A 26,837-nucleotide genomic window follows, 5' to 3' on the forward strand; every position below is an offset into this window, starting at 1 on the left:
GCGGATTTCCATTTTGATCTTCTTTGCTGCACCTATTTTACGATATATATTTTATTTCTTTTTTATGTACCTCAACTCTTCCATTCTGGAGCTCAAGGAACAGGTAATCTTCCATTCCTGCAGCCAAAAACAGCAGCCCACTTCGTCGGCTTGTTTTGATCTGAAGTGACAACTGGAAGGTGGAGACATCTTGGAAGGCTTGTATGGTGCAGAAGCTGTCACCAAAGTAGGATTCTGAGGAGAAAAAGAAGGATGCATTGTATTAGCCTTTAATAATAATAGTATATACCATGTGTGCAGCTTTTTTTGCTATTTCATTGACTGGGGAAGCAAATTATAGAAGCTTAAAAAATTGCTTTAACAATATCTCATTTTCTATGTAACAGCAAAATAAATCCAGTTGGATAACCCACACATGCAAACACACGGCCAGATATTCATTCTACTACTGCTGAATGTTGAATCTCTGAAATGGTAGTAATCATCTCAGAGTTACCAGTAACCAGTGTTAATTTTCTCCAGTCTCACATTTCAGCATGCACTGTGGTTGATCTCTGTATTATCAGGTGTTCACCAGCTGCTCCGGGCTGCAGAGGAGATCCTCTGGCCTCAAAAGGATTCTCTCACCGAGAGATCAGTCATTACCCTGTGGAGGTTTTCAGGGCACATGAGTTGTGGGATGCCCAATTTCCCAGGCTTGAGTTGTCTCGTATCCAGAGAAATGCAAATTCGACCACCTGCCTCGGATGGCTCTACACAGCCCTCGACAAAATGTAAACCCTAGAGGAACTCAATTATTTTCCAGTGTACATGTTCAGAAATTAAACTGGACTACTTCCAGGAATAACTTCTATTATATGGGTTTTCCATGATCTTAGCCAAAAGATATGGGGGGGGGGGGTGTTTCCATTAGCCGGCCCTTTGCCCTCATAGAGGTTGCAGTTCGGAGATTAGGAAGGCAGCCATTGGAATATTTGGAATATCAGTGAGAGAGAGAGAGAGGGAGAAAGAGAGAGAGAGAGAGAGAGAGAGGAGAGAGAGAGAGAGGAGAGAGAGAGAGAGAGAGAGAGAGAGCGAGAGAACTAGTTGTGGTAAAGTTAGAACATTACTCTGACATCATGGGGACCAAAGTATCCCTCTCAGAATCAACAGTAACGTCTAGAGCACGCACTTCATGCCATGAATCAAGAAATCTCATAAAATAACTTCGCAGACACGACTGAGTCATAAAAAGAGGAAGTGCAAATACTTCGCTAAACATTCGCATTCATACCTATAAATGGAAAAGCATTTTGGCCTGGTCGATGGTGTCCTGGGGAGGGTGGATCTCTGTCGGAACGTGTGCCCTTAAAGGGCACCTTTACACACTTCTTTTAAACACTGGAGGGTCACGTTCACCCCAAAGATGAAGGATGCAAACAGAACCACGGTCCAAGGCAATCCTTTTCTTATGGTACCGAGTATAAAAAACAAAGCTTTTCTGGATTCTTACTAAGAGCCGTTTTGCTTTTGGCTCTGGTGTCGTGCTGTCATAAACAATGCCAGTGATGAACGGTCTCAGCTCAGGGCCGATTCGCAGACTATTGATTACATGCTGCAGCACAGCTCTGCTCTCTCGCAGCCAGAAAGACACCATGTTAGTGGCTTTTTAAAAGCAATCCAAAATAAACCGCATCAACTGAAATAAATTGACAAATGCTGAAGCAACAAGCCTTTTGTTTGGTGCAAACAAAAATGTGAACACCATTTGTGCTGAATGGAAATTTTTTGTGAAATTGTTTTCCAAATGTCACTTTTCTTGGGATGTTAGAGGCTATCACCGCTGAGGGCTTGAGGTGCAACTAAGGTAGGCCAGATTACAATACAGTACTAATTGCACAGGAGCTTCAAGGCTGAAAGTGAAAAATGAGCGGACTGAATCTTTTCTCACTGGCAATTGCATTAACAAAGAAAATTGCAATGAGCTCCGTGGTTCTTAAACCCGAGCTTTTGTTGGATTGTTCATTGAGCATGGGGATAAAAAGCTGAAGGAGTAAGAGATGCCAAGACAATTCTGCCTGGGGATTTTCTGGTTCAGATTTGCTGCTGTTGCCTTCAGGAGAAAAGGAACACATTTCCTAATGACACACACACACACACACACACACACACACGCACGCACACACGCACACGCACACGCACACGCACACACACACACACACACACTAGTCTCCACAGTGTACCTGGACCTGGAATTCATTAGTTCCCCAGCTAAGCTGTGTAAAGCTCAGACAGATAATAGGCTTCATGTAGCAAAAGCACATTTTCAATATGCTATCTGGTTAAATGCTCTGCTCTGTGACATTTCTTTTGTGCTGTGTGCCTTTGCTTGCGACAAAAAAGAGAGACTGGAGCCTTTGAGGACGGATAAAACAAAAAGATTAAAAATATCATGTTTGCCACTACAACACATCGCTCTCCTCACACTGCAGGGACCTTAAGCTGGCTGAAGATGGGCTACAACACGGATAATTTCGCTGATGAGCCATGCTTATCCGTACAGGATCATCAAGAGCACAGACTTGAGTTAAGAGACTCCTGCCACACCTAATGCCAGGCTGGGGTTCTCACAACTCAATAGGACACTCCCTGATCCCCTTTAGATATACCAGACTCCTGCTCACACTACTTTTTTTTGTGCCAAGCAGAATCCTGGTCCCAGGCCAATGCAGATGGCTAGAATTTGATGACTGACTTCATTTGTATTCATGCTGCTCCAAAGGAACGGACTCTTCCTCTCTTTCACACTCAGAATGAACTACCCTGTTGTGTTTCCCTGCCTTTCCTCCTCCTAATCTTCCCCACCCTCTCTTCATCCAGCCCTGGAAACACATGACCTGGAAAGCTGGATGCACCGATCACGAGTGCATGAAGACTGAAGACACTCAGTTGATGCTGTGTCCCGTGTCTCGTCTACGTCGACGAATCAGAGTCATATTTAATGTGACTAAAGATCCATAGATATGATAATATGGGGTTCAAAACAAAATAACTGTCTTGATGTGGTTTGAAAAACTATCTTTTTAACTTTTATCCGTGAGTTAAAGGAAGCTGTCCGCAAATCCAATAATTGGATGTGTCTGGTTGAAAAGGGAAAGTCATACAACACTGTTGCCCTGGCAACTCTGTCTGAAATCCAAACAAATCAGCTCTATAACTCCTGGTTAAACCATGGTTTGCTTTAGTAAACAGTGGTAATGCCAGTCATTTGTTTCTATTGCTGTTGTCCCCGTAATGAAAAAGCCTTTAACTTAATTATATGAGGGACGGGGTAGTGCTATCTACAGTTACGGTGTAGCATTTTAATGGCATAATGTCATTTACCACAATGATCAACATAGCATTAACATAGTGAGCTGTAGCTTCAATAGCATGTGTTTGTGATGAGCATTTCTTTTCTGCCTCACATTGCAGCGAGGCACCCAGGAGACGAGAGGCTGTATGTTAATGTGTGTACTGTAATATGTTTGTCCAAGAACAAACAAAGGGTAAATAATTACAGTCATCAATCACGATGGGCAAAAAAAGAAAGAAAGAAAACAACAATTCATCTTATTCCCCACCCCAACAGGAGAACGTACCCCACCTGTCCATGACCTTTTCACCCGTGGCTTGCACAACATTACAGAGAGCTCAAGGCTTTGACCTGGCCTCCAAACTCCCCTGATCCCAGTCCAATTGTGTGTTCCTGGGTTGTGTTGGAATCCAGGGTGGAGTCTCCTTCACCTCTCACGACCCTTGGGGTCACTAGGTACATGACCCCCACCAAATGACACCCTCAGAGGTTTCCTGTTTATGTTGCCAGATACTTTAATACCTTCTGGTACTGGTCTTGCAGAGATATTCAAGGATACACAAAGACATCTTTAAATGCATTAGCCTAAACTCAAACTCTCCCTTTACTGTAGGTTCTATTTAGAAAATGTGCATGCATGTGGAAAATACATGTAGGTTTTTAAAAAAAGCTAGAATCACAAATTTATGTAACTCCTTGGAAAAACCATAAACCTCATTTATCAACAGAGCCACAGTAATCACAGAACAATAACGACTGTTCCTTTTACAGGCTTGACTGTGAATGCAGGAGTCTGTATAGGAAAAACAGCTAAAGGCAGCATTGTTAAACCTCACAGTGCAAAGCCACAACTCCACATACCTTGACAGCAGTGCTTTACAAGGACTACCCCCCCCTCCATAATCTCCGCTGAGTTTTCAGAAGTCACGGGGGGACGCACCTTTGTGGGTTTTATAGAGTCGTTTCTCAGAGCGGATTGAGTCAGTGTGAAAGCAAGCAGATCACCATTTTCATCTATTTTTGAATCCCCGTCTACATCTGCAGCCCTCTCTGAAGTCCCGAGCCGTCGGCTCACTTAAGAGGTACAAAACATGGAAAAAAAACAGGCTTGTGGAGGCACAGCGGGTCGCCACTTACTTGCAATAATTAAAACTTTTCAGGTTCTCTATAAAGCTGGCAGTTACACAAGAACTTAGTGAGGGCGGCAGCAATGAAAAATTATGACCTCCCCCTATAAAAGAACAAAGGTGGTTTAAGGCATTTGAGTAAACCAGACCTGTGAAAAAAGGGTGGAGAAGGGTGTTAGAGATGTGAACGCCTCAGTGTTGGCTGGATTTGTGCAGGAGAAAGGCAATCTTGAGGAAAATTAATAGAAAAGCTCACTTCGTTTGGAGGAATATGGCAAAAAGGGTTATTTTTCTTCTAAGTCTCTGGGCTATGATGGGATTGAGAACAGGAAATCAGGAGTCTTTTCAATTTACAGGAGAGTATCTAAGCCACATATCATCTAATCAGGTCATTGGAAATCAATATTTTTTACTCAGGGAGAGATTTAGCTTGAAGTCTACATCTACTCTGTGGTCTCTGCGCACTGTTGCACAGCTGCCAAAGAAAATACTTCCACCAAATGTTGGCTGCATTACGGCCTCATGTTATTTTCCTATACTGTAATTCAAGACAACACGGAACAAAGAAACACTGTGCTCCTTCAGAAGGTCATGGCGGGACCTTTTGTACGTTTCCAGCGCATGGCATCGGTAACAAGGTAAACATCATCCCTCCAAGTTCGTATAAAAATAAGGTGTGTTCGGTGTGTTGGCTCCTCTCACTTGGTGGAGTCTGGAGTATAATGAGTCTGGAGTGATGATCTCACTCACCTAACAACACCATCAGACAAACACGGCCATGAACAGAAGCATTGTGGCCACTCGGGGTCCTGCTGTACTTTATGAGCGGCGAATACAAAGCGTGGCTCTGTGAGGCCGGCTGGGCCACGGAAGCCATCAACCACCAAGGTCCCAGTGGGCGGGTCCTGTTAAAATAATCTCCATGACATCAGAGGGCTGACCCCCATCAATACTGCTTCGACCTAAACCCTTCTTCACACCAACACACACACATGGGTTAGAAATTTATGTTACACCTATAATTCCGATTACAGTTGCAGTAAAATAGTTATGTTACCAGTAGCTTCGGGGATGGTAATTCCCCCCCTCCTTCTAGTGGTGGCGGTGGTGTGTATACAACATGTCTAGGCACTGCTGCGTTCTGCTGATGGAGTGCAGCGGTGTTATTACTGTAGAAATACTCATCCCAGCTTTTAGCGGGGCTGGCGAGGCTGCTCCAGCTTTGTTCCACACCGCTGATGCTCCACAGTTATTACCAGGAGGAAATTAGAAAGCAGTTAAGGGCTGTACAGCCACTTGACTTTCTGATATTTACAGAAGAGGAAAGCAGAGTGGTCCCATGTTCTGATAGTGCATCTTCTAATTACTGCAGACAATTAAATGAAATTGTTTTTATGATGGTTTTTGTAGATCGTCAGTTTACCCACAACCTAATCTAAAAGCACTGTACATTTTAATGCTCTTGAGTAGGTTTTAGTAGAAGTGTTAGGTGAATTATGCTACATATTTTAGCGAACCGAGGTTATATTTGTAATGATGGTAGTAAGCAGGATGTGGAAGTTTGATGTAAATACGACACACAAATAACCAGTAAAGGTGTTTCTTGAGATTTTGTAGGAATGACAAAGCCCTTTTGAGGAATGAGTGAGCGATAGAATAAAGACAAGTCTTTCTTCATCCATGAAGTCTGTACATACTTTATTTTTGTGATTATTGTAAAGCTTTACCCTGCGTGCATTTAGCTTAATTGACTTACTTTAGCTTAATTGACTGCACTGCAAATATCTAGATTTACATACAAAAGTCATGAATGTTGTTCTCTTTCCTGTGTCAAAATATATAAAGCAGAAATCCCCAAAGGTTAAAAGCCTTTAAGCATCGTTTTAGATCAGCATCTGGATGTTCTTAAGCTTTGATATAACCCAGACATACATTGATGTAAGGCAGCTAGCCTGCATCCCCGTGTCTTCCTGATCTTTCACTTCCTGTCAGCACTCACACGAGCTTTGTGCTCCCAGTGTGGGTCTTAATGTGTCCATTGAGACGTTCCGCCTGCGGTTGCTACGGCAGCGACAGAGGCATCAGTGAGACTGTCAGGACTTGAAGTATAGACGCAGGGAGAGAGCGGCAGAGATCTAAACTGCAACGATTTGGGCTCATTTTTCCACCCTCACTATTTATTTGGGAATATTGATAATCCAGATTTACACCGAATCTCCCCTTAGGTAATTCGTATCAATGGTTCCGTTTGGCCCCTGGCCCGGCGTGCCCCTTATCTGTCGTCATGCAGTAAGCGTAAGTGCAGAAATCAGTCACTCCACCGCTAATTATGAGCATGACGTTGGCTTTGCAGTGGGCTGGAAAACACTTTGCTGAGTAGCAGCTCACTATCATAAATCACTCCACTTATACGTCAGCACACTGGGAGAGATTTAAGACCCAGACCATGGGAAACCTGACTCAGATCTCTGGAGCAGAGCACTACATTATGAAGATGTTTAAGTTGGACTTGTTTTATTTCAGGGATCCAAATATTTCCCAGACATGTCTCATAAATAAATAGTTGAGCTTCCTGTATTGTTTTCCCTTTTTTCACCGTGAGAGATCAGTTTAACAGATTTTTCTCTCATTATTTTGGCTTTGCTTGAAAAGGTAGAAGACTTTGTCCATTAATGATATTTAAGAATTTTTGTGTTGAAGCCTCCTTGGGGCGATGCATTTTGTTGGCCTGGCCATTGGCCAAGGCTTCCTCACACTGCATATGAAGGAAAAAGCCTTCAGGGTGGACTTAGCTAGAATATAAAAGACATTTTATGGCTAGATTTGCATAAAAGGTGTACTAGGTTGCGCAGAAAAGACCCCCTTCGCTTTCATAACTCAACACTTTTCCGTGACCAAAGTTTATAGCGAATCCTTTCTATAAAAGAGGCCCTCGGTTTCGCGGCGCTCCGAGGAGGGAAACTGTGATACAGAAGCTGCAGTGAAAGGGGCCTCCACAAACCCATATCCGGCTTTAACCTGGCTCTGCAAAGTCAGTGTGTGTTGGAGATCAGAGCACCACATTAGCCCTGTAATGAGAACCAGCTGAGGGTACACACCACCCAGTGACCTTCTCCCCAGTTCAGACTCGCTCCCCCACTGCACCCCCAGCCATTAGCTCCCTTCTTCAAACCCTAGAGACACTCCTGTCTCGTCTAACCCTACCCAGGATGAATGCCTTCTCCAGATGCTTGCTATTGGCCCCGTCCACACATCCAGAGACACAAGGATGTAGCCTCCCCACACCCACACCCGTGCCATCATGACTCGGACTTCTCTCCACCTCCACAGTCTGAGTCAGCTCACCGTCTCCGGCCAATTACTCAACCTTTTTTCCACCCGGCTACTGTTGACGAGGCCCACCCTGCCCCACCCAGCACGTCCAGCCACTTTTCTCCACACAACGACTTGACTTTCATTCAAGAGAGAAGGCGCACCCTCCCTCCTCCAACACAACTGCTCTTTCTTGCCTCTCTCTGACTCGACCGGCGGTAACAACGGCACACAGTCTGCCGCATGGAAAGCCCGGGAAAGCCACTTCAGCTCCAACTCACTCATACATCAATATATTTTGTTCCACGGTTCTTTACTGTTTGTTTTGATTATTGAAGGATCGGCCTGAAACCGAATAGCACTGGGTTTCCATGGAAGAAGGTTGTGGTTGATGAAAAGAGGCTCTTTGTGGCTTTCAGCTGGAGACGTCCAGCATTTCCCCTCTCAACAAATTGTCATCAGAGTTGTTGGAAGTCTTCATATTTCATATAATCAGTTCATATGCACACATTATATAGAAAAGGCACAAGAACAGATGTTGTCTAATCTAAATAGCAGTTTTCACTGAGCGCTATTCGCAACACACACATACATACCCATAAATCGACAATAGGAGCTCAGTAATAAAAGAACAAACACCTCGTCTCTCCCAGATTAATTATGCATCTCTCTCAGTGTTGGTCACAAGCCAGAATCTTTGTCACTGTTTTTCCAGTCCATCTGCTCAATTCTGCCTACACACGACAAATACAGCAGCACAGAACCCTCATTAACGTAAACACAGGTTATGTTCAGCCTAAAACTGCACGCTGCATCTGTGGGAACGGTTTAAACATGTGGTGACCATGTTTTCCAGGAGGGTAACAAAAAGCGAGAGTCTGCCGAATCATTCAGCGTCGGGAACCATTCGGAACTCCACACAGAGTCCAGAGGTTGTTGCGGCGACGCGTCACATCCTCTTACATGAGCGACGGCTTATGGCATTTATCTCCTGCTGTGTTGCAGCTCTGTTGTGTACAGACGATCAGTAGAAGGCCAACTGTGTAATCTATGATGGCCCCACCTGCCTTTACCTGGCTGGCTTACAACTAATGTTTATCTGCACAGCCGTCTGTCACAGGGTCCGTATAACGTAAGAGGAAAAAATGTTACTTTTCAGAAATGGCACAAACACATTCTGGGCAGAAATGCATGCGACATGTGCAACGCACACTTTGCTCTTTATTGCATCATTATTGTAGAATCAGAATGAGTCTGAGAGGAAAATACAAAGTTAAACAATGTCTAGTGAGAAGCAGATGCAGAGAAATGAGTGCTGGTTAGCTAGAATCCGTTAGCATCATTGGGTACAGTGGAGGGTAGACATTATTGAGAATCATCCATCACACATAAAGGGAGCATGCGGTATGTCATTAGAAGCTCCATTATGTTGATCTCTGAACAGTTTCTGAATGAAACCTAGACTTGTGACAGTCCTATTGAGCTTCATCATGCGCACCAGAGCTTTCTGAGCCCTGAGGATGCCTCCAAAACGGGCAAAAGAATCTATTCAGAAATGTTCAAAGTGAAAGAAAAGGGATAAAAACAAGGGAAGCAGAGAAACTAACATAGATCTTCAAAACCACCCAAACCTAAACACCAGAAGACTTTATTCTCTTCTACTGGTCCCATCCATTGTTACAAAGCATCCAGACAGACAGACAGACTCCTTATTACAACTAATTTGGATTTAGACAATAACAAGACTTTAAAGGGGTCGTTGTACCAACAAAGGAGTCTTGAACAGATGTAATTACCAGTAATGCACTTTAGTGCCTCGCTCTGATTCCAGCATTATTCCTTAGAGCAGAGAGAGGCTGCTCATAAGTGTTTCTTTACATTTCCGATTCAGCAAAAATGTCGATGATGACCCTCATTCACGACTACCACAGTGAATCTTCCAGCAGGAGGACGACGGTCCTGCAGACGCACACGCGCTTCACCACGCAAAGACGTTGGAAGGCAGAAATCTGCCGCCGCAAACATTCGCTCAGCCTTCTCGTCCTGTCCTTTGTAGCGCGCCACCAACTCCAAACTGCTGAAAAAGCATGCTAGCGACAGCAACATCTCCTCTCCGTCACACACACAGCTATTTACAGCACATCTTTACAGAGTGGAATGGGTGACTTGTTACTTTTCTATGCAAATAAGCTCACTGCATCGCTCTTAATTGCATGTAATAGTGTGCTGGAATGAGCGCGTTCGACAATTTAGCAAGTTTTTTTTCCTCCTTTTGGCGGCACAGTCCCGTTAATCTGTGTCTGGTGGCTCTCGCGGAAATTTCATCCATCATCACTAAAAAAATATTGCCAGAGTGCAATTATGTGTAGTGATGAAAGTGTCACACATGGATGAGTAATTTGGTGGAGGAAGACACGCCACGGACACAGATGGCTCGTGCACTCCTTCATCTCTATATGTCGTCTTCTGCACAATGCTGACAGCTAATTGACTGGATTGAAATTTATGATCACATTTGTTCGTCTCACTGAGGAGCAAGATGGGCTTTTTGGCCACTTTTCATGGCGGGTATGGACAGGGCTGCCAGATATCGACATCTTAGCAAGCGCAATTTGGAAACAAAGGATCAATGAGAAACAGAGAGATCATTAACAAGGATGAAGAAATGGGGACTGCCAAATGGGATGGAATATGTATTTTGGTTTTACCCGCTGCTCGTCTGAGTGAAATCTCAGGCCCAACATATAAATCACTGCCTGTCTCTACAAATACTCAAGGAAACAGGGACACACACAAAATATAAAATCAAAATACCAAAAAAAAAAAACCAAAACCCCCAAAACATCTGAGGGCTTAAAATCCAGCCAGATGACAGAGTATTGATTTTTATGAAAGGCTTTTCTGTGAGGTCTGAGTCTGTAATTTAAAATCGCATACGCAGACAACAGCAGGCTTCTCATTTCTCACCGTTGACTTTCTGCCTCATCGGGTAACGAGAAGTGTTGCTCGCACATCTTCTAAACAGCCCACAATGGCCTTGCTGGGATACTGGAGATTTCCCAATAAGCTACGCAAAGGTGTGAACCAGAGCTTTACTAACACTAACTGAGCTTGTGGCATCCTGCACGGAGCCGGGATTGTTGGGAAATGCATGTTCCAGCTTTTTCAGAGCTTCAGTTAAGAACAATTTTACTCCACAGAAGCCACCAGTCTGGATACTGGGAGAGCTGGGCACGGCAGGGTTTAAATAGATGCATGATATTATTGTGGTTTGCTAGACACATTTTGCCAGATTGATATTGATACATGATGTATTAACGTTGACAGACTGTCAAAGCCATCAGCATGACACAGGGGGTCTCCAGCCATGCTGGAATCTCTAATTGCAGATAGTTTATTTATTACAATTATGAGCTGTATTTATTCAGTTTGACAGCTGCATGTGCAAAGTCAGTATAATAGCCTACAACTGTGATATTAACATCCATCATGCTGCAAACAACTAATGGGCCTTATTCCAAACATGTAAATGTCTTCAGAAATGAGTGTTGGATTCTGGGTAAATGAGAGGATGGCATCACCTTAAAGAAAAAGTTGATTTCTCTATCTCAACTATGCAATCGTGCTCACCCACGGGTGACTGTGCTAAAACAATGAGTTGAAGCCAAATATTTAATATTCAAATCATTTTTCCCCTCCTAGACTGGTTCCTCATTATTGTGCAGGTTGTCTATGTTTTTTTTCCCCCAAAGATTGCTCAAATGAAACGCACCGTCTTGGAATCTAAATGCACTGTTTGCGGGACCGAGTATTGTAAATATTGCGGCAGCAATTCTTCCCAAACTATCCGAAGGCTGCAGCTGCTAATTTCATGCCGTCTAGTTTGAATCAAGATGATATCGGATGTGCAGGTAGGCTGGCTCGATTTGACTGACAGGTCTTTCACGGATTCCATAACCGGTCTTGTTATCAGGGTGCTCGGTGTTCACGTCCCAGATTTAAGCATTCCGAGTTGTTTGTGGCTTCATTTGGAGCTGGGTCATTGATTGATGTATTTTTCTATACAAATAGAAAACCCAGCGCTTTAAATTTCTCTGCCAAACTGACACAGAGGTTCAAGACCAGTGCATAAACTCACTAATGTCAAACTCCCAGAAGCCTAGAAAATGATGAAATCCTTTTAAAGTTTGAATTTATAGTCAGAAGGCTTCAGCAGAGATTTGGCAGCTTCTTCTTTTGACCTCTGTCAGAAAACCCCCACCCCGCAGACACCTACAGAGACGTTCTCCACCATTCATTACCTGTTACCCGAAACTATTTGCACTTTTCTTTTGATAGGAATTTACAGTGACCTTCATTTCACCGCTTTGGGAAGAGGAAGAGAAGGAAAAGGAGGAGGAGATGTGAAGATGAAACGCTTCTCTATTTGGTGAAATTCCTTCACCTGTAAAATGCAGGGAAAATGAGCCAACAGGCGCGATGGGGTACAGACCCAAATGATGAGCAGATGTGTTCACTGGTGCTCAGCCATTAGGTAAGCAAACATCACAGAACAGCGATGTGTGTGAGAACTGATGCGCCACATGGTCCAAACATGCCTACATTACTCATTCCTCACAGGGAGATCAAATTCCAAGCCTGCGGATATAATAAGCAGAAATCTGAGGATTAGCTTTTTGCGTATTTCCTCAAATCTGGATGATCTTTCCAGCTGGCAGCACATTTCAAGTCTTGAATATCAGACACGAGTGATAGAAAACTCTTTGCCCTAATTTATGCTACACACAATATGTGTTAGTGATAAACTAAGCAGAGAATTCTGATGATTCTGAAACTTCTTTTTATAAAAGTAGTTTAAGTAATGTACCGAGGCGTCTGTCCAGCCAAAGTTCTTAAACTCTGGGTTGAAAGAACAGCATCTAAATTAGATAATTGACTCTTGTGTGAATGCCTTGTGTCACGTTATTTGTGAGGTTTGTGTTTACTTCCTGTCTGAGTTTATGGATGAAGTCTAATCAACCATTAATTTAACATCAACTGAAGTGAAGCCGGTTGAAAGCAATCTGAGTGCAATTAAAATTCCTCTGGATTTAAACACATCTTGGAACGTGCATGCTAATGGCCCATTTGGGAGCTTCTCGGGCTAATCAGAGAGACTGAGAAGTGTGTTCTTCTGCAAATGGGAGAACACATGATTTCACAGTTCCCAATGCGATTAGGCTGCTATTAGGGTCAGACATTGAGAAAGTCTCATCACAAGCCCCTCCACCCCATCGAGAGTGTGTGTGTGTGTGTGTGTGGTGTGTGTGTGTGTGTGTGTGAGCGATATCTCTTCTATCTCTGTCGCTCCGTGTTGACTTCCTTTTGATTCCACTGACTCGACCTCTTTGAACCATTTTGTAAGCAAGCCATGGAAAATTGAGCAGATACAAAGACGAGCGGCGACTAATGGCCGCCGATGTCGAGGCGCTTTTATGTCGTCGGATGGCGAGACGCTTATTTTTTTCTTCCAACAAACTAAAACCAACAGTTTTGCAGAGGGATCACAAACACCTCACATATGCGATAATGACATGGAAAAGTCACCACGCCGAAAAATAAATAAATAAATAAATGAAAGGAGAGTGTGTTGTTATTAGCTGCAGCTTTAAACCACAGTTCTGGATACTGACAGCAGGCGCGGCGAAGCGGCTAACGTTCGCCTTAATTGAATATGACGTGAATAATAGAGAATATGTTTTGGCTGTATCTGCTTTTTTTTTTCTCAAGCCAGTTTGTTCACCAACTTTGCTGTCAGTCTGCTGAAGTAACAGATTAGCGAGAATTTGCCTTATTGCTAATTTGCATCATAACTATATATGTGTATGAATACATATCTATAAAACATAAATCAGAAGGAGAACAAAAGTGAAGCAGTGAAGACGTATATGCATCACAACAAACATTAGAGACACACACATAAACTCACAAAGATCTCCATTCCCACCCCCACAAACCCGCTCGATTCAGCAACCCCTGCAAAAACAGCTTTCAATTCAAATAACCTTCTGATTAAGGGGACCTTCAGGGTAAGAGGAAGCATGTGAAGATGTGCTGGTGCCATGAAGGTTAGGAGAGACTGTAAGCCTGAATTGGAAGCCCATTTGAATCCCCAGCTGAGCTGGAGGGTGGTTGAGTAATGCCGTTTCCTCCCACAAAACTGAGGTGCCTCTGAGGAAGACATATAAGCTGCAGTTAACAGCGATAGCTCCCCAGTGTGAGGTGCCAAATGACATGAATGGAAGCAGAGAGAGGCTCGGTGTTAAAAATCTCTTTTTCCGACGCCCGTGCTAACTCTAACCCTGCCGCACGGACGGTATGTCGACATTCACGATGCCGCCACACAAGGAAGCAACCTGCAGGCGTGCAAATGCCTGGTGAGTTAGCAGAGTCACTAAACTGCACACATGGTGCTACCTCACAAACACATCACCCTTACAGATGCAAGCAGAAGTGTGTTTACTGGATTTACAGCGTTTGCCCTTTAACTCTGCCAGGCTTTGAGGTGGTTTTGAATCAGGAAAAGAAGGCTTTTATTTAGGCATGTCAAACTGCGGGACAAATCTGGACGGTCCAATCCAGGCAACATTCACCTACCCGCAGAAAGGCCAAGGAGGCGTTTTCAGATATTAAAAGTTTTAATGCCAGAGGATGTTTGCGTAAATGTCCTGAAAAGTCAAATGGAAAGAAAGAGTCAGGTACACAACAACACAACAACGTTTGAGGAGGAAAAAAGGTGTAATTGTGTAGCTTTGGTGCCAGTTTCTTTAGAAGGTCTTGGCATTTATTGCCAGGGCGTTGGCCTTGTTTCCAACAGCATCATTTCTCGGTCCTTACGGTATTTTTAACTTGGTTGATGTGGCACTGCCAACAGCCAGAGCGCAAAGACAGACTGCAGTTACTCCGCACACAGTAAGGGGGCGCCCACCATGTAGACAAATCAATAGTTGCATGTATCACACCTTTTACCAAAAACGATGCATTCGGAGACCGCTGAGTATGACTGATGGCCAGAGAATGCAGAGAAAATCAATTTGCAGCATTTTACCACCCCTGATAAAGATATTATTATTATTATAAATGTGAAAATGATAGCACAGCTCGCATATTCTTGTTTATTCTGCACGTTTGTGATGCCAAATCTGTTTGAGATGAGGTTTTAATGTTTGAAACCAATAGGGTAGGAACAAGCTACATGTTTCTCTTCTCTAAATTCATCAGTGTGAGTGTGATGTAAATGAACTGCAGCCTTAAGTTATGAATATATTTATGAATTTATTTATGTTCATTAGAATTTAAATGAGGTTGAAGAATTGAATTCCACAGGCCAAATGGAACCTGTAAATCTCTGATTACTAATGAACGCTGCTCTGAAATGCACCGATTCTCAATAATCCCGCCGGAGGCCCCTAATACCATCCAGCTGGCATTCAGATGTTCTACAGATGTGCTCGATTCACCAAGAATAACACCCATAGGAATAAACGACTCCACTTCCAGCACTGCAGTGCAGAGCACGGAATGTGTGGATGATGCATTTTCATAAACATGCTTAGCGGTGTGACTTCCGAGCCAACTGTTTGGATATGAGAAACACCGTGGAGATCATTTTGCTGTTTGCTGGTTCCACAGGATGATATGGTGTGTATAAATTAGAAAATTCTAGAACACCAAAGACTGTAAGACTTATTTTTGCTGTCTGCACGGAAACGGATGTCTTAATAGGAATGAAGACAAAACAGAAAACCAAAACACTAACTGACTAATAACTCATCACAAAATACGTAAGACATTATAACTAAAGATATTTGTAGTGAAAATAATCTGCTTGGGTTCACATGTGTATCCTTCGTCTTATAAATATGACCTAAAGTTTCCCAAAATATTAGGCGATCTGTTTCCAGACTAAATAAATAAATATCCCAGAATAACTGATCATTTCTGGGCTTGAAGGTAGTCTGTAAAGAGTTCGGAGGGAGAGTCGCACATAGAATAAAGTATCATCGGCAGAAAAACAGCCACAAAAGAACGTAGTTGCCCCTCCTCGCTCTCCTCTTCCTGCAGTTTGATGGGGATAACTCTGACTGGACCCCTCTGGATCCTCTTCAACTGTGTCACATACCCAGCAATCTTCTTGGCAAGTTTCCTGGTGGGGATCTCACACGCCCTCTCGTTGGAGCGGGAATTACTGCCCAGGGGGATGAAACATTCTAAATGATGAACCAAGCGGCTGCCTCTGCCGTCCCAGTCCTGACTTGTCCCATGTTGGCCTGGGCGAAGACTCTGGTAGAAGAGGCACATTTATTTTTCAAAGAGTCCATTCTTGGTTGCCAAGGGGAACAGCTGGCACGGACAGATGCAGTAAGGTGGAGCCAGCTGGGCCGAGAGGGGCTTTTCCTGTTGGATTTGGCCGTAATAAGCAATGATTCGCAAAAATTTGGCACGCCTGGGGTTGAGTCGGTTCACATGATTTATCTACATTTCACTCAGAAGTCTCTAGAACATCCTTCACAAAACAACACACGTTTGGGTTAAACAGCACCTGCGCACAGTTAAAGCTTCATTCATAAATCCAGCCGTTACAGACCATAGACGTTAAAGGCTTTGTTTCCAAGAGACCTCACTCTGGAGGCTGCATACGGAGACCACCAACTCTTTATGATCTGTGTTGGTGAAAAACATTATCATCTTATAGTTCTTAAGACTTTAGAGGGTTTTTTTAAATTTCAGTGGCATGTGACATTTTTTTAACAACAATCACAAGGAAAACGTCTCAAAGTGGCTCTTTGTTCTCTTGACGAACGCGACCAAATCTCAAAAATGTATTAACATGATGAGTGTTAGCAGCTTGCACGTCAGCATGCTGACTTCACTCCTCACAAACTTGATTAATCATGCAAAATCTGCTCACTCTCTCAAAACATCTCCCGAATAGAGCTCATGATATTTCAGAAAGACCGTCGGATTATAAACTGGTGAAGATTAATGTGACAATCCGACTGAAAGCACGTGATCATTTCATGATGACCAAGCATTAACACGGCAGCACATTTGGACATTAGTAGATTCTCCCCACTTGGAACTTGCAGACTTTTAGCGGCTGCTGTCCTTTGGGTGTCAGGAACAGCTCGAAGTGTTGAACCGCAAAAATGCTTCAGCCGTACTGAAATAATAACTTCCATGTCTATGCAGCTGTTTTACATTCTGTTTCCACTTGAAGATACGACATTAGCGCCCGGTCTGTAACCAGTCAGCCGTACGAACGGCTGAGGAATGCTGGCCGGCGTGTAAGACAGATGCCAGTTCTAGAGGCTTGTGTTTCGACTTTCACCGGCTCGTAATTGGCCGGACACTTTTGTTAGACTCCGATTGAATCATGTCATCCGGGGACACAGCGCATCGTTGGTATATGTTAAGTAACAAACACAACAAAAATTCCTCTCCGAATGAAGCAAGTTGTTATTGAATGGGATGTCTTCTGACTGGAGAATGAAGATGAACTTCAGATGGCTCTGATGTCTCCACTGGGTGAGTTACTGATGGGGCTGAATACAAAGAATTAGAAACAGCTAAAAATCCACCGATTAGGAGGTTTTAAAGAAGAGCAAGCGTATTTTCAACTGCTGATTTCTTTAACATTTAGTCTGACAACTCGGAGGAACCTTTCAACAATCGACTTGGTTAGTGTTAGTTGAACACCTCGAGGATTGGAACCGCTTCAAAACAGACCAAATTCCCTCAGAGAGATTTGAAAGAACTGCCCAGCTGCATTAACAGCGTAGCCTCTATTGCTAACTGTCTCTCTCTAGTAGCAGGAATATGTCTTACACTGCATAGAAAAGATATAAAAGTCTCTATAGGTGAGGCTCCTTTTACAAGTCAACGCCTCCACTGTAGAAATCTACATAAATTTTAGAGTACTACCATTAAAGTTGGCAGGCCTAAAATAAACCCAGCCACATTTCAAACCCCTGCAGTCTTCTGCGGACAGTCAGACAATGGTTTCTTAAAGAAATTTTTAGGAATGGTTTCGGAACACTCTAGTCAGCAGCCCCTCGATCCCCCGGCGGTCCCTGATCACGGACCGTTCCAGCACAAATCCAGCCATCAGATAGGTCGGTTGGCCACAGAAGTGTCGGTTGTTGTTGGCATGGACTCGTCTCTCCTGTCATCTGCATTTCTCGAGGTTTGGGGGATCAGCTGCTGAGCTCACTGCATTTAACTGCTTGCCATTTGTTTCACTCTCTTCCCGATACAGCAGCTTTGATAAACACATTTTTCTTCTTTCTGTGCAATTTATCAACAGTTCACCTATTTTTTGGACCAAAACTGAATGATTTTAAAGGTGAGGCAATGCAAATATGTATACAAAAGTAACAAAGAAAAGATGATTTTTGACAAATGTTTCGTGACAAAATAATGTTTCCCTGTTAAGTTGAAGGAGACCAATATATGTGGTGCTATATATATTTCACAAAATGAGGACAGCAGCACTTAACAATGGTATTAGATGGTGCTCATATCTGTCCAATATAAAGCTGCAGCCAGCAGCATAATCTATCACACAAACATTTCTTTTTTTTTTCCTCCCAGTGTTTGAACAAAAGCAACTTGGGTTTGTGTGTGGGATGGTAAATTTTATTACCTTTGTTACAGCTCTGCTGTTCCCACCTCTCCAGCTGGATGATACAGTAGCTTCAGTTTTTATATACAGTGTACAGAGAGACGAGAGCAATCATCAGTCTGTTCATATACTCCTCAGCAGGACATGGAACCAGCTTTCAGCCTCTGACACTGCAAACTTCTGTTGCTCAGAGACACTTGAGATTGTATTTATTCAAACAGCAACATAGGGAACATACCTGTTTACAGCCACGGCTTTTTATGTGACAAAGATGAGACAGTTGAAAGAGCGAAGGAACAAGGTTTCTTATCTTCCAGTTTTCCATGAATCTGCAGAACACTTTTTGATTTAGAGTGGATGACATCATGGCACAGACAGCTTTATTGTCTGACTGGTGACGTGTGCCTTAGCTGCGTGCAGCTGTTAGCTACTTGGTGCTACTGCAGGCAGCCACGCAGTCAATCCAAGCTAACGTCTAGAGACACATAATTTCCCTCTGTTATTTTAAGTTTTCGTAACTGGTGGGATGACGACATTCGCTCTGGCCAAACACTGAGGTCTCTGTCAACCAGAACGCATGCTCCCCATCACACACGGGCCCTCCCCCCTCAAACTTTTGTTGTCATTGTATGGTAGCGTGTAGCTTTCCTGGTGGTCCCGTCTGCTTATATTTGCTCCGTGGGATCTTTTCTGACTGTGATCTCGTTCTATCTGCAGCCTGCTTGGTCGTTCGTGCCGCGCGGGCGTCTGGCATCAAATGACTTGCAACGCTTCGTGGTGCCCTGTGCGGCGCAAAAGCCTTTCAAAAGAATGGAGGCTGATGCCGATTTGCCTCTGTGCCAGCAGGCTGCAAAGTGCGGCCCTCCTGAATCCAGGCTCCCGCTGCCAAGTTAAGAATGATAAACTAAGAAATTGCCCACTTGTTCCGAAGAGTCCTCGGATATAACTCGAAAAATCGTCCAAAATAAAGATGTTCTTACTGATGGGACGCCTCAGCTGGGTAAAATTCATCAAGAAGATGACATAAATTTCACATTTCTGCAGAAATCTTTTATAGTATAGCATCATGTGGCTACATATCAGTTGGCAAAGGAGCCGAGGGTGTCTGAGCACTCAGAACTAATTAGAAGCACAAAACTATTAGCAGTCTCATGATTAACCAGTGCAGCCTTGTGCTCATGACTAATGCACCCTGTGGGCTGGAGGGAGTCCCCATACTCACACTGCTTCTCTATATTTGAAATAGTGACTCATATTCATGTGTGTGAGCTACTGTCCCTGTTAGACTTGTAAAAATAGTCTCAAGTCCCAGAGGAATACTGGTATGCAAAATAAAACCTGACAGTAAGAAAAGCAACAAAAAACAAACAGAAGTAGGTTTTATGATATTGCTGGTTTTGGAGGCACCGCAGGAAGATCCTGAGTAAAATAGCCACAGCAGCTTGACGAACCGCTGCGCGCGCACGCTGGCTGGCTATCGCCGTTTTCTCCATATTAGGGCCGAGAGGCAGAAAGACGCTTAGGTTTAAGCATCCAGCATTGGCTTGTTACTGACCAAGCAGGCTCCAGATGTTGGAGTGGAAACCTCAGGCTTTTCCTGACACGTTTCAGATGAATCAGCCAAACATTTCCCATGACTCACATTGTTTTTCCATTGTCTTGGCAGCCTGTTACTACCCCTCTGGCCACATCAGGCTCATTCCACTGAAGGAAGTTACGTGCAATGCAGGGACCTGCACAGAGCGGGTTTTGTTCATAAATGTGATTTGATTTATACGGACAGATTATAATTTATCGGATGGTGAGAACTGCTGATAAGACTTAATCCATAAAATCCTGTCGAGGTAAAAAGTTACCGTATTTTCACGACTATAAGGCGCACCTAAAACACTGAGATTTTCTCAAAAATCGACGGTGCGCCTTATAATATGGAGCGCCGTGTGTGGACTGAGTTCCAAAATCTGCTGTGCGCCTTTGGTGGGTGCACTACGGTAAACGCTCCGCCAATTGATTAGCGGCACACCGCCGCATAAGGATCCCCTAAAATGGCGCCGGTCAAGCGAGACGCGTATGAATGAGGCTTACTTTAAACTACAGGCCATCAAATATGCGGCTGAAAATGGCAATCGAGCAATCTTAGTGTTTTTGCTTTATGAGGCGGCGGCATCTCTCCATACGCGCGAGGACAACTGTTGCGCAGCGGCTGCCAGCGGATTACCAGGAGAGGGCGGCCATCTTCCCTAACCCTAACCAGGAGAGGGTGGCCATCTTCCCTAACCCTAACCAGGAGAGGGTGGCCATCTTCCCTAACCCTAACCAGGAGAGGGTGGCCATCTTCCCTAACCCTAACCCTAACCAGGAGAGGGTGGCCATCTTCCCTAACCCTAGCCAGGAGAGGGCGGCCATCTTCCGCACCTACTGCCGCGACAAGATAACCGCGCCCAGCCACATCACCAATATGGATGAGATCCCTCTGACTTTTAACATCCCTTTGGCCCACAAAGTGGAAAAAAAGGGACCAGCACAGTGGCGATACGCACAACGGGGCACAAGAAGTCGTCGTTCACCGTGGTTCTCGGCTGCCACGGAAATGGACAGAGCGCTGGATGACGGAAGGCGAACACTCCTTCACAAAGACTATGAGGCAGCTATATTTTGAATGGATGAGATAAATAATGATAGTCAGAGCAGAATAAAGCTGCTATCGCTGTATTCACCCAAAACAGATAAAAGGGACCACTCTAAAAACAAACAAACAACAAAAAAAATCCACGGAGGCCATCCAGGAGACATCTGGTCATGCATAATTCCTTCTTATTGAAAACTTGGCAGGTCCGTGATGGTGAGAATTTTCTCTGGAGTTTTCATTTTGGGCACTAAACTCCCTGATAGCTCTTATCAAAAATAAACATGCGCACTTCAGTCGAGGCAGAAGCAGAGGGTATAAGCCTGTTTGTCTCAGGGTCATGACTCTTTAAAAACCATCCTCTCGTGACCTAGCAGGTATAAAATATGCGCATAACATAAGCAGCCGGTGGCGGTGGCGCTGCTCCTCTGCCCTGGTCCCCCTTTGCCTTCTTGGGTTTGACTTTACATGCTAATGAGCTTTAACGCCGTTACCGTCCACATCCTGTTCTCTGCTGCTGCTGCGAAACCCCAATATCTTCATAAATGTCCGACAAATTTAGTCTCATCTACTCTTCCGGATTTATGACTGTGACAAATGTTTTGGGCGTGAATTTCTAAGAACTTTGTCTCTTCCACCGCTACCGAGTTCCCCGTCTGAGCGACTGCTGTCACCGCTGGAGGCAGCCGTTCGTCCTCACAACTGTCCTAAATTGCCTGCACACAAGGTATTCACGAGCGCACAACAATTTGAAATCCCAAATTGCCGCTAATGGACCGAAATAGTGGGCGTTGGCCATACATCATTAATCTGATTTATCTGATGGAAGGAGAGAGGATTAAAACTACACAGGAGCTCCACGCGAGGTGGCCTCCGACCTTCCACCTGGGGACAGTTTGGGCCTGTGTTTATGCACAGACAGCCTGTTGTGTACACACCCAGAGCTAAATGAGGCCTGTGTGTGGGCCGCCTGCCCGCTCAGAGCAGATCACGACGCTAAAATATAATCCAAGCAGCCTGCCACTGACAACCAACATCCTCAAAGAGAGCTATGTGGGAAAGATCATCTGGCAGAGGAATAGTCCTCAAGGCGAGGGACACAGCTTTCTTTGCCGTCTTCTTGCATCAGGATGAGAATAAACCGAGCGACTGAAGTTTTTCTGCCTTGAAGTGCGCTACAACGCCAGCGAATTCTGGAGCGACAGAAATATCTCTCCTACAGATCCGTCAGCACACGAGCAGCAGCCTGATAACTGTGTTTCTGCTAGATTACAATGCGTTTGTCACTTTTAAAACAATCCTTTCTGAAGCCAACGCTTTCATTTCAGAGATCAGTGGGAAGCACAAAGTGGATTACTTCTGATTAAAGAGTTTGCCATGAATCAGGATTGGACTTTAAAACGTATCGTTGCTGTTCTTGTGTAGATTAAGTTCAGTTCAAGAGAAGAATCAAAAATTCTGATTTGTAACTACAACATAACTTCATAAAGTCTTTTTTTAAACAAAAATGCCAGTAAAAAACTAAAAGATAAAATGCCGCTCCCTTTAATTCAGCCATTTTTTTAAAAAGGAGGAAAGAAAGATGAGTTGAATTTGCCCCGTGTAAGACTCATGACCCATCCTGTGCTGCTTTTAATGAGCATCAATAGAGTATTTTCATCAAAATAAAATGTTTTCTGAGCTTGTGTTGAAAGATGTAGTCAAAAATCTCCCAACTATTAAAGTGAGCAGTGTTGCACCTACTGTCCCCCAGCAGAGCTCAGATCTCAGCAGCAGCGTTACCATCCAGTCGAGTTTTATTACTAATCTGTTGGGTAGATTTTGTGCAGGAGTTAAAGAGCACGTTCATGCTCACAGGACCGATCTGGTCTGCTCACCGATGCAGACGTGATGTCCACCCTTGCAAATGTAAAGCTGACCTGTAGCAGCGGATTCTGTTAGCGAGAGGAGCGGGGTGAGGGCATCCACACTGTTAACTTTGGACAACAGTCTCGCCCCAAAACACAGCAGCAAACCGTGCGAGGTTCTGCGAGGTTCTCTGGACCAAGCTCCGAGGAGGCGCATGTGCAGCAGGCTGCTTCAGAATGTAAAGCACAGCATGGCAAACGTCATCAGCATTGATTCCCCTCCAGGGTCTGAGAGGATCGCGCTCCACATCTCACAAGTGTTCGCAGACATCTGCAGCCCAACTAGATTCAAATCAACACAAGAAGACGGCCAGATCAACTTTAGCTGCAGTGCACTGTCTGCATTCCTAAACACTCTGATTTTCTTGATTGGACTCCAACTGTCTGACTAAATATTACCTCATGTTTGAACTTAAAGTTGAGCAGTGGGTCATGAGCTGCTCCTGCGAAAGGCTGTCGCAACCAAACACGACTGTCTTCGATTTCCAAATGCAAATATTGTCCTTATTAATCTTCTACGCAGACATTCATGAGGGACACATGGAGGCCTTGTGCACAGACGCTTCACAGTGCCCAGGCAAAATTCACGTTTATTTTTTCCTTGTTGCCTTGGAAACATTATACTCCTTGGGAGGCAGAGGACCCCGTGTGCACTCTTGAGATGGAAATCCTCTCGTTAAGCTTCACAATTGAAAATGCAAACACATTCAGGAGCAGGATGTCACTAAAGCACTCAGAAATATGAATAAATCATCAGACCATGTTTGCCCTAAGCTGTTGTCTTGTTATGTTATTCCAACTATTTAAGGGAAGCGGCGGTGGTTGGGCTATATGCTAAACCAACGCTAGCAAACAGCACTCACATGTAGAGCAGTATCATTAATTATGACATATCAGTATGTTGTAAAGGTATATCTGCAAAATCAGCCATGCTGGGAGGCTTCCCAGAGAGATTTACAGCATAATAATAGCTTTCCCGACTGTCTGGCCATCAGGAGGAAGCAGCCATCAACAGAGGTTTCCATAGAAGCCAAAGCTAACAACAGTTGACAAAAATGGAGTCATAAAAACAGAACTAACTCCAAACTTCATCACCAGGCCAACCAAACAAGAGAGATCCTGACACACACTTTATGGTTTGGAAAAGAGACACCGGCAATCTTTCCAGCTGCTGGTCAGTGGTCCACGAACGAGTAAGCGCCATCTGCTGCAGAGATGGCGCGATGGGCCGTAGCCACCACTCCGAGCGGGAAAACCGCACCACGGCAGTTTGGGAATGACCCGTGATGACACCAGAACCTCCTCATTCATAAAAGAACAGGCAGCGCGGAATGTGAACCGGCTTAGCGTGGGACGCCCAGCAAAGATCAGGAAACTTCAAATGGTCCAACCTCTAGAGAGGCTCTTAGTGAAAGCGACTAAAATTAGGATGTCCTGAGGAGGCGAATTAGGCAGGACTTTAACCAAAAACACGCAAACGGATACACACACGTAGATGCCGGTTTTTCATTCATTCCATTTGACATGAAAATTACAGAGGCAAGTTTTTGAGCTCCTGCTTATGCAAATAAAACATCCCAATAAACCCTGTGGCAGATTGTGTGGGTGAAAAATAGAGCCGTGATGTAAGACTATGGGAAAGTGGTGGGTCTGTCCAACAGGGAAACATTTTCATGGAAAATGTTATTATAGGGAAAGACTGTGCTGAATACATTAGTTTAGCCCCTTTCATGAGTACAACTGAGCAAGATGTTCCAAAAGGTGGATAAATATAGGACGTGTTGAGGAGGTGCTGCCACATGCCTTGGTGAAGAAAGGTCTCAGTGTCTTGAGGAACGCCCAAGCATCTGGACCTCATGTGGTTACGGCTTGAAGTTGTAAACTCGTGGAAGAAATGAGAGCTTCTGTGAGCCTTCCCGGAGGTTCGTCTCTCGATGGCTTGGGGGAAGAATTTTGTGCACCAAAAGGGTTGGGGGGGGGGGTCCAAAATCTAATCAGGGACTGTACATCTGGTTAGCATTAGCATGCCGTCCAACGGGGTCACTGGTTGAATACCTTCACGCTGCTGCTGCTACCAGGGTAAATGAGGAGAAACTGAGGAAAACGGGTGTCCGTCGAGCCAGTTAGCACTATTTTAATGCTAATAACTACAGATGCATCCATTTTTCCTGGAAGCAGGAGGCAAAGACAATGTGAACACACACAGATCTAATTCTTCAGCGGAGGTGTTTCTGTCACGCCAGTCAGTGGGGTTTATCTATAAACGAGCGAACAGAAGGGCAGATGACTGCTTTCATGCTGACGGTGTGCAGATCACAGGGAACCCACTCCAGCTTCCCAGCCGAGCTTTGATTTGGTGCCACAGAAACAAAGCCGCACTCCTCCGCTCAGATCAAGAGTGCGCTTTTTCACCCCAACTGCCAATGAGAGGCCCCCGGAACCTAATTGAAGGCGAGTTTGCAGTCAGGAGGTAAAACATCTGACAGACAGTGGAAGACAATGGGCAAGAAGGCTGCTCCGAGTTCAAAGCTTCATCCTGCCAACTCACATGTGTCATTTAAGTCTGGTTATACAGATGCCCCCCACCACTACCTAAAAAAAACCCAGTTGAATATAGATACACTTGCAGCTGACATCACTGGTTTGAGGCCTCCCCCCCTTCAGCAAATACTCTGCTTCTCTCACTGCTTTGCTAGCTCCTCTCTCATTTTCGTCTCTCTGGATGGATCAGGAGCAGCACTGCCGGCCGCCGCGTGCTCCTCAATGAAAGGACCATTCATCGCTCACCTTCGAACCAAAGAGGGGCTTCATCGCCGCTACCTCCGGCCTTTTGGAACATGCCTTCAATGCAGACATTCTCAAGGTAAGCGCAGCGTAGCGTCGGCGAAGAAAAGGGCCCCGTGTGAGATTAAACGTTTTCATGATGTTATTGTGGGTCAATGTCAGATTCTGGGTGCGTAATCATTCTCATCTATTGATCTTGATCTTAAGAAAAGTAAGAATTCAAAGCTTTGAATGTTACTAAGAATGTAAGAAAAAAAGGAATCGGATTGGAATTTGAAACACGTTTCTTGAAAAAAGACCTAAAATTAGAGTCCAACTCCAGCTTCTCATGCTTTCATTCATGCAATAAGCAAAATGATCTAATCTCCTCTGTGCCCTCTCTAACAGAGTGATTGGCAGTGGCGCTTACCTCCGTGACTGGGGCTGGGCAGACAGAGCAGCAGGGTCAGGAAGGCACCCACCAGGACCGAATGCAGGGCTCTCATGTTTTCGTGCTGAAAGTTTAGTCCTCCACACTCAATTTAAAGACGCTCCATTCAGAGGGGACTGAATGAGTTTCCAGTTATGGGACCTGCTACAGGATACTCCTCTATGTGAAGGGGCAGGGCTGGGGAGGGACTGCGAGAGGGACGCCCTCTTTAACCTCCACCCCCTTCAGCCTGCTCCTCGAAAAAGAAAAATCATATCTTCTCTGTCTTCTGTGACTCACATAAGAACATTCAAGACCTCTTCGCTCTATTAGGGCCAGACATTTCACACGAGGAAGAGATCCCCCAGAACTGCTCACAGGGATCCGGACTTCTGGATCCTGAGGGTCTCCCAGTAGTTTTAGAAAGTTCTCCCTTATTTTCAATCATGCACACGCAGCATTTTCCAGATACACCGTCTTGTTTGAACCGACAACCAACATTTCCTCCCTCCCAACCTGTCCGGTTAAGAGCACCAGTCAGGTGTATCTCGGGCGCGTGCATTTAGACGCACACAGAAGCTCCGTCACACCTCCAACTAGCCGACAGCAGCTGGATCCGACGCTGCTGCTTTCACCCCGACTAAGCAGCTGTGGGTTCGATGGCACCGTTAGCTC

At 44.5% G+C, this 26,837-nt stretch overlaps 1 protein-coding gene across 2 annotated transcripts in view; it reads right to left on the reverse strand.

The window, feature by feature from the left end:
• cspg4 (chondroitin sulfate proteoglycan 4) overlaps positions 1-26,533 on the reverse strand; it is a 47,101-nt gene extending 20,568 nt beyond the window's left edge. For both annotated transcript variants that reach the window (XM_057052176.1, XM_057052175.1), the window contains exons 1-2: positions 26,163-26,533; positions 71-234 (exon numbers count right to left, since the gene is read on the reverse strand). In XM_057052176.1, coding sequence (XP_056908156.1) covers positions 71-234; positions 26,163-26,238 — 240 coding nt within the window. In that variant the 5' untranslated portion in view covers positions 26,239-26,533. The remainder of the gene's footprint in view (positions 1-70; positions 235-26,162) is intronic.
• Positions 26,534-26,837: the final 304 nt, after the last annotated feature.

This window comes from Takifugu flavidus, chromosome 13 (genome assembly GCF_003711565.1).
Source record: "Takifugu flavidus isolate HTHZ2018 chromosome 13, ASM371156v2, whole genome shotgun sequence".
In the NCBI taxonomy this organism is placed as follows: Eukaryota; Metazoa; Chordata; class Actinopteri; order Tetraodontiformes; family Tetraodontidae; genus Takifugu; species Takifugu flavidus.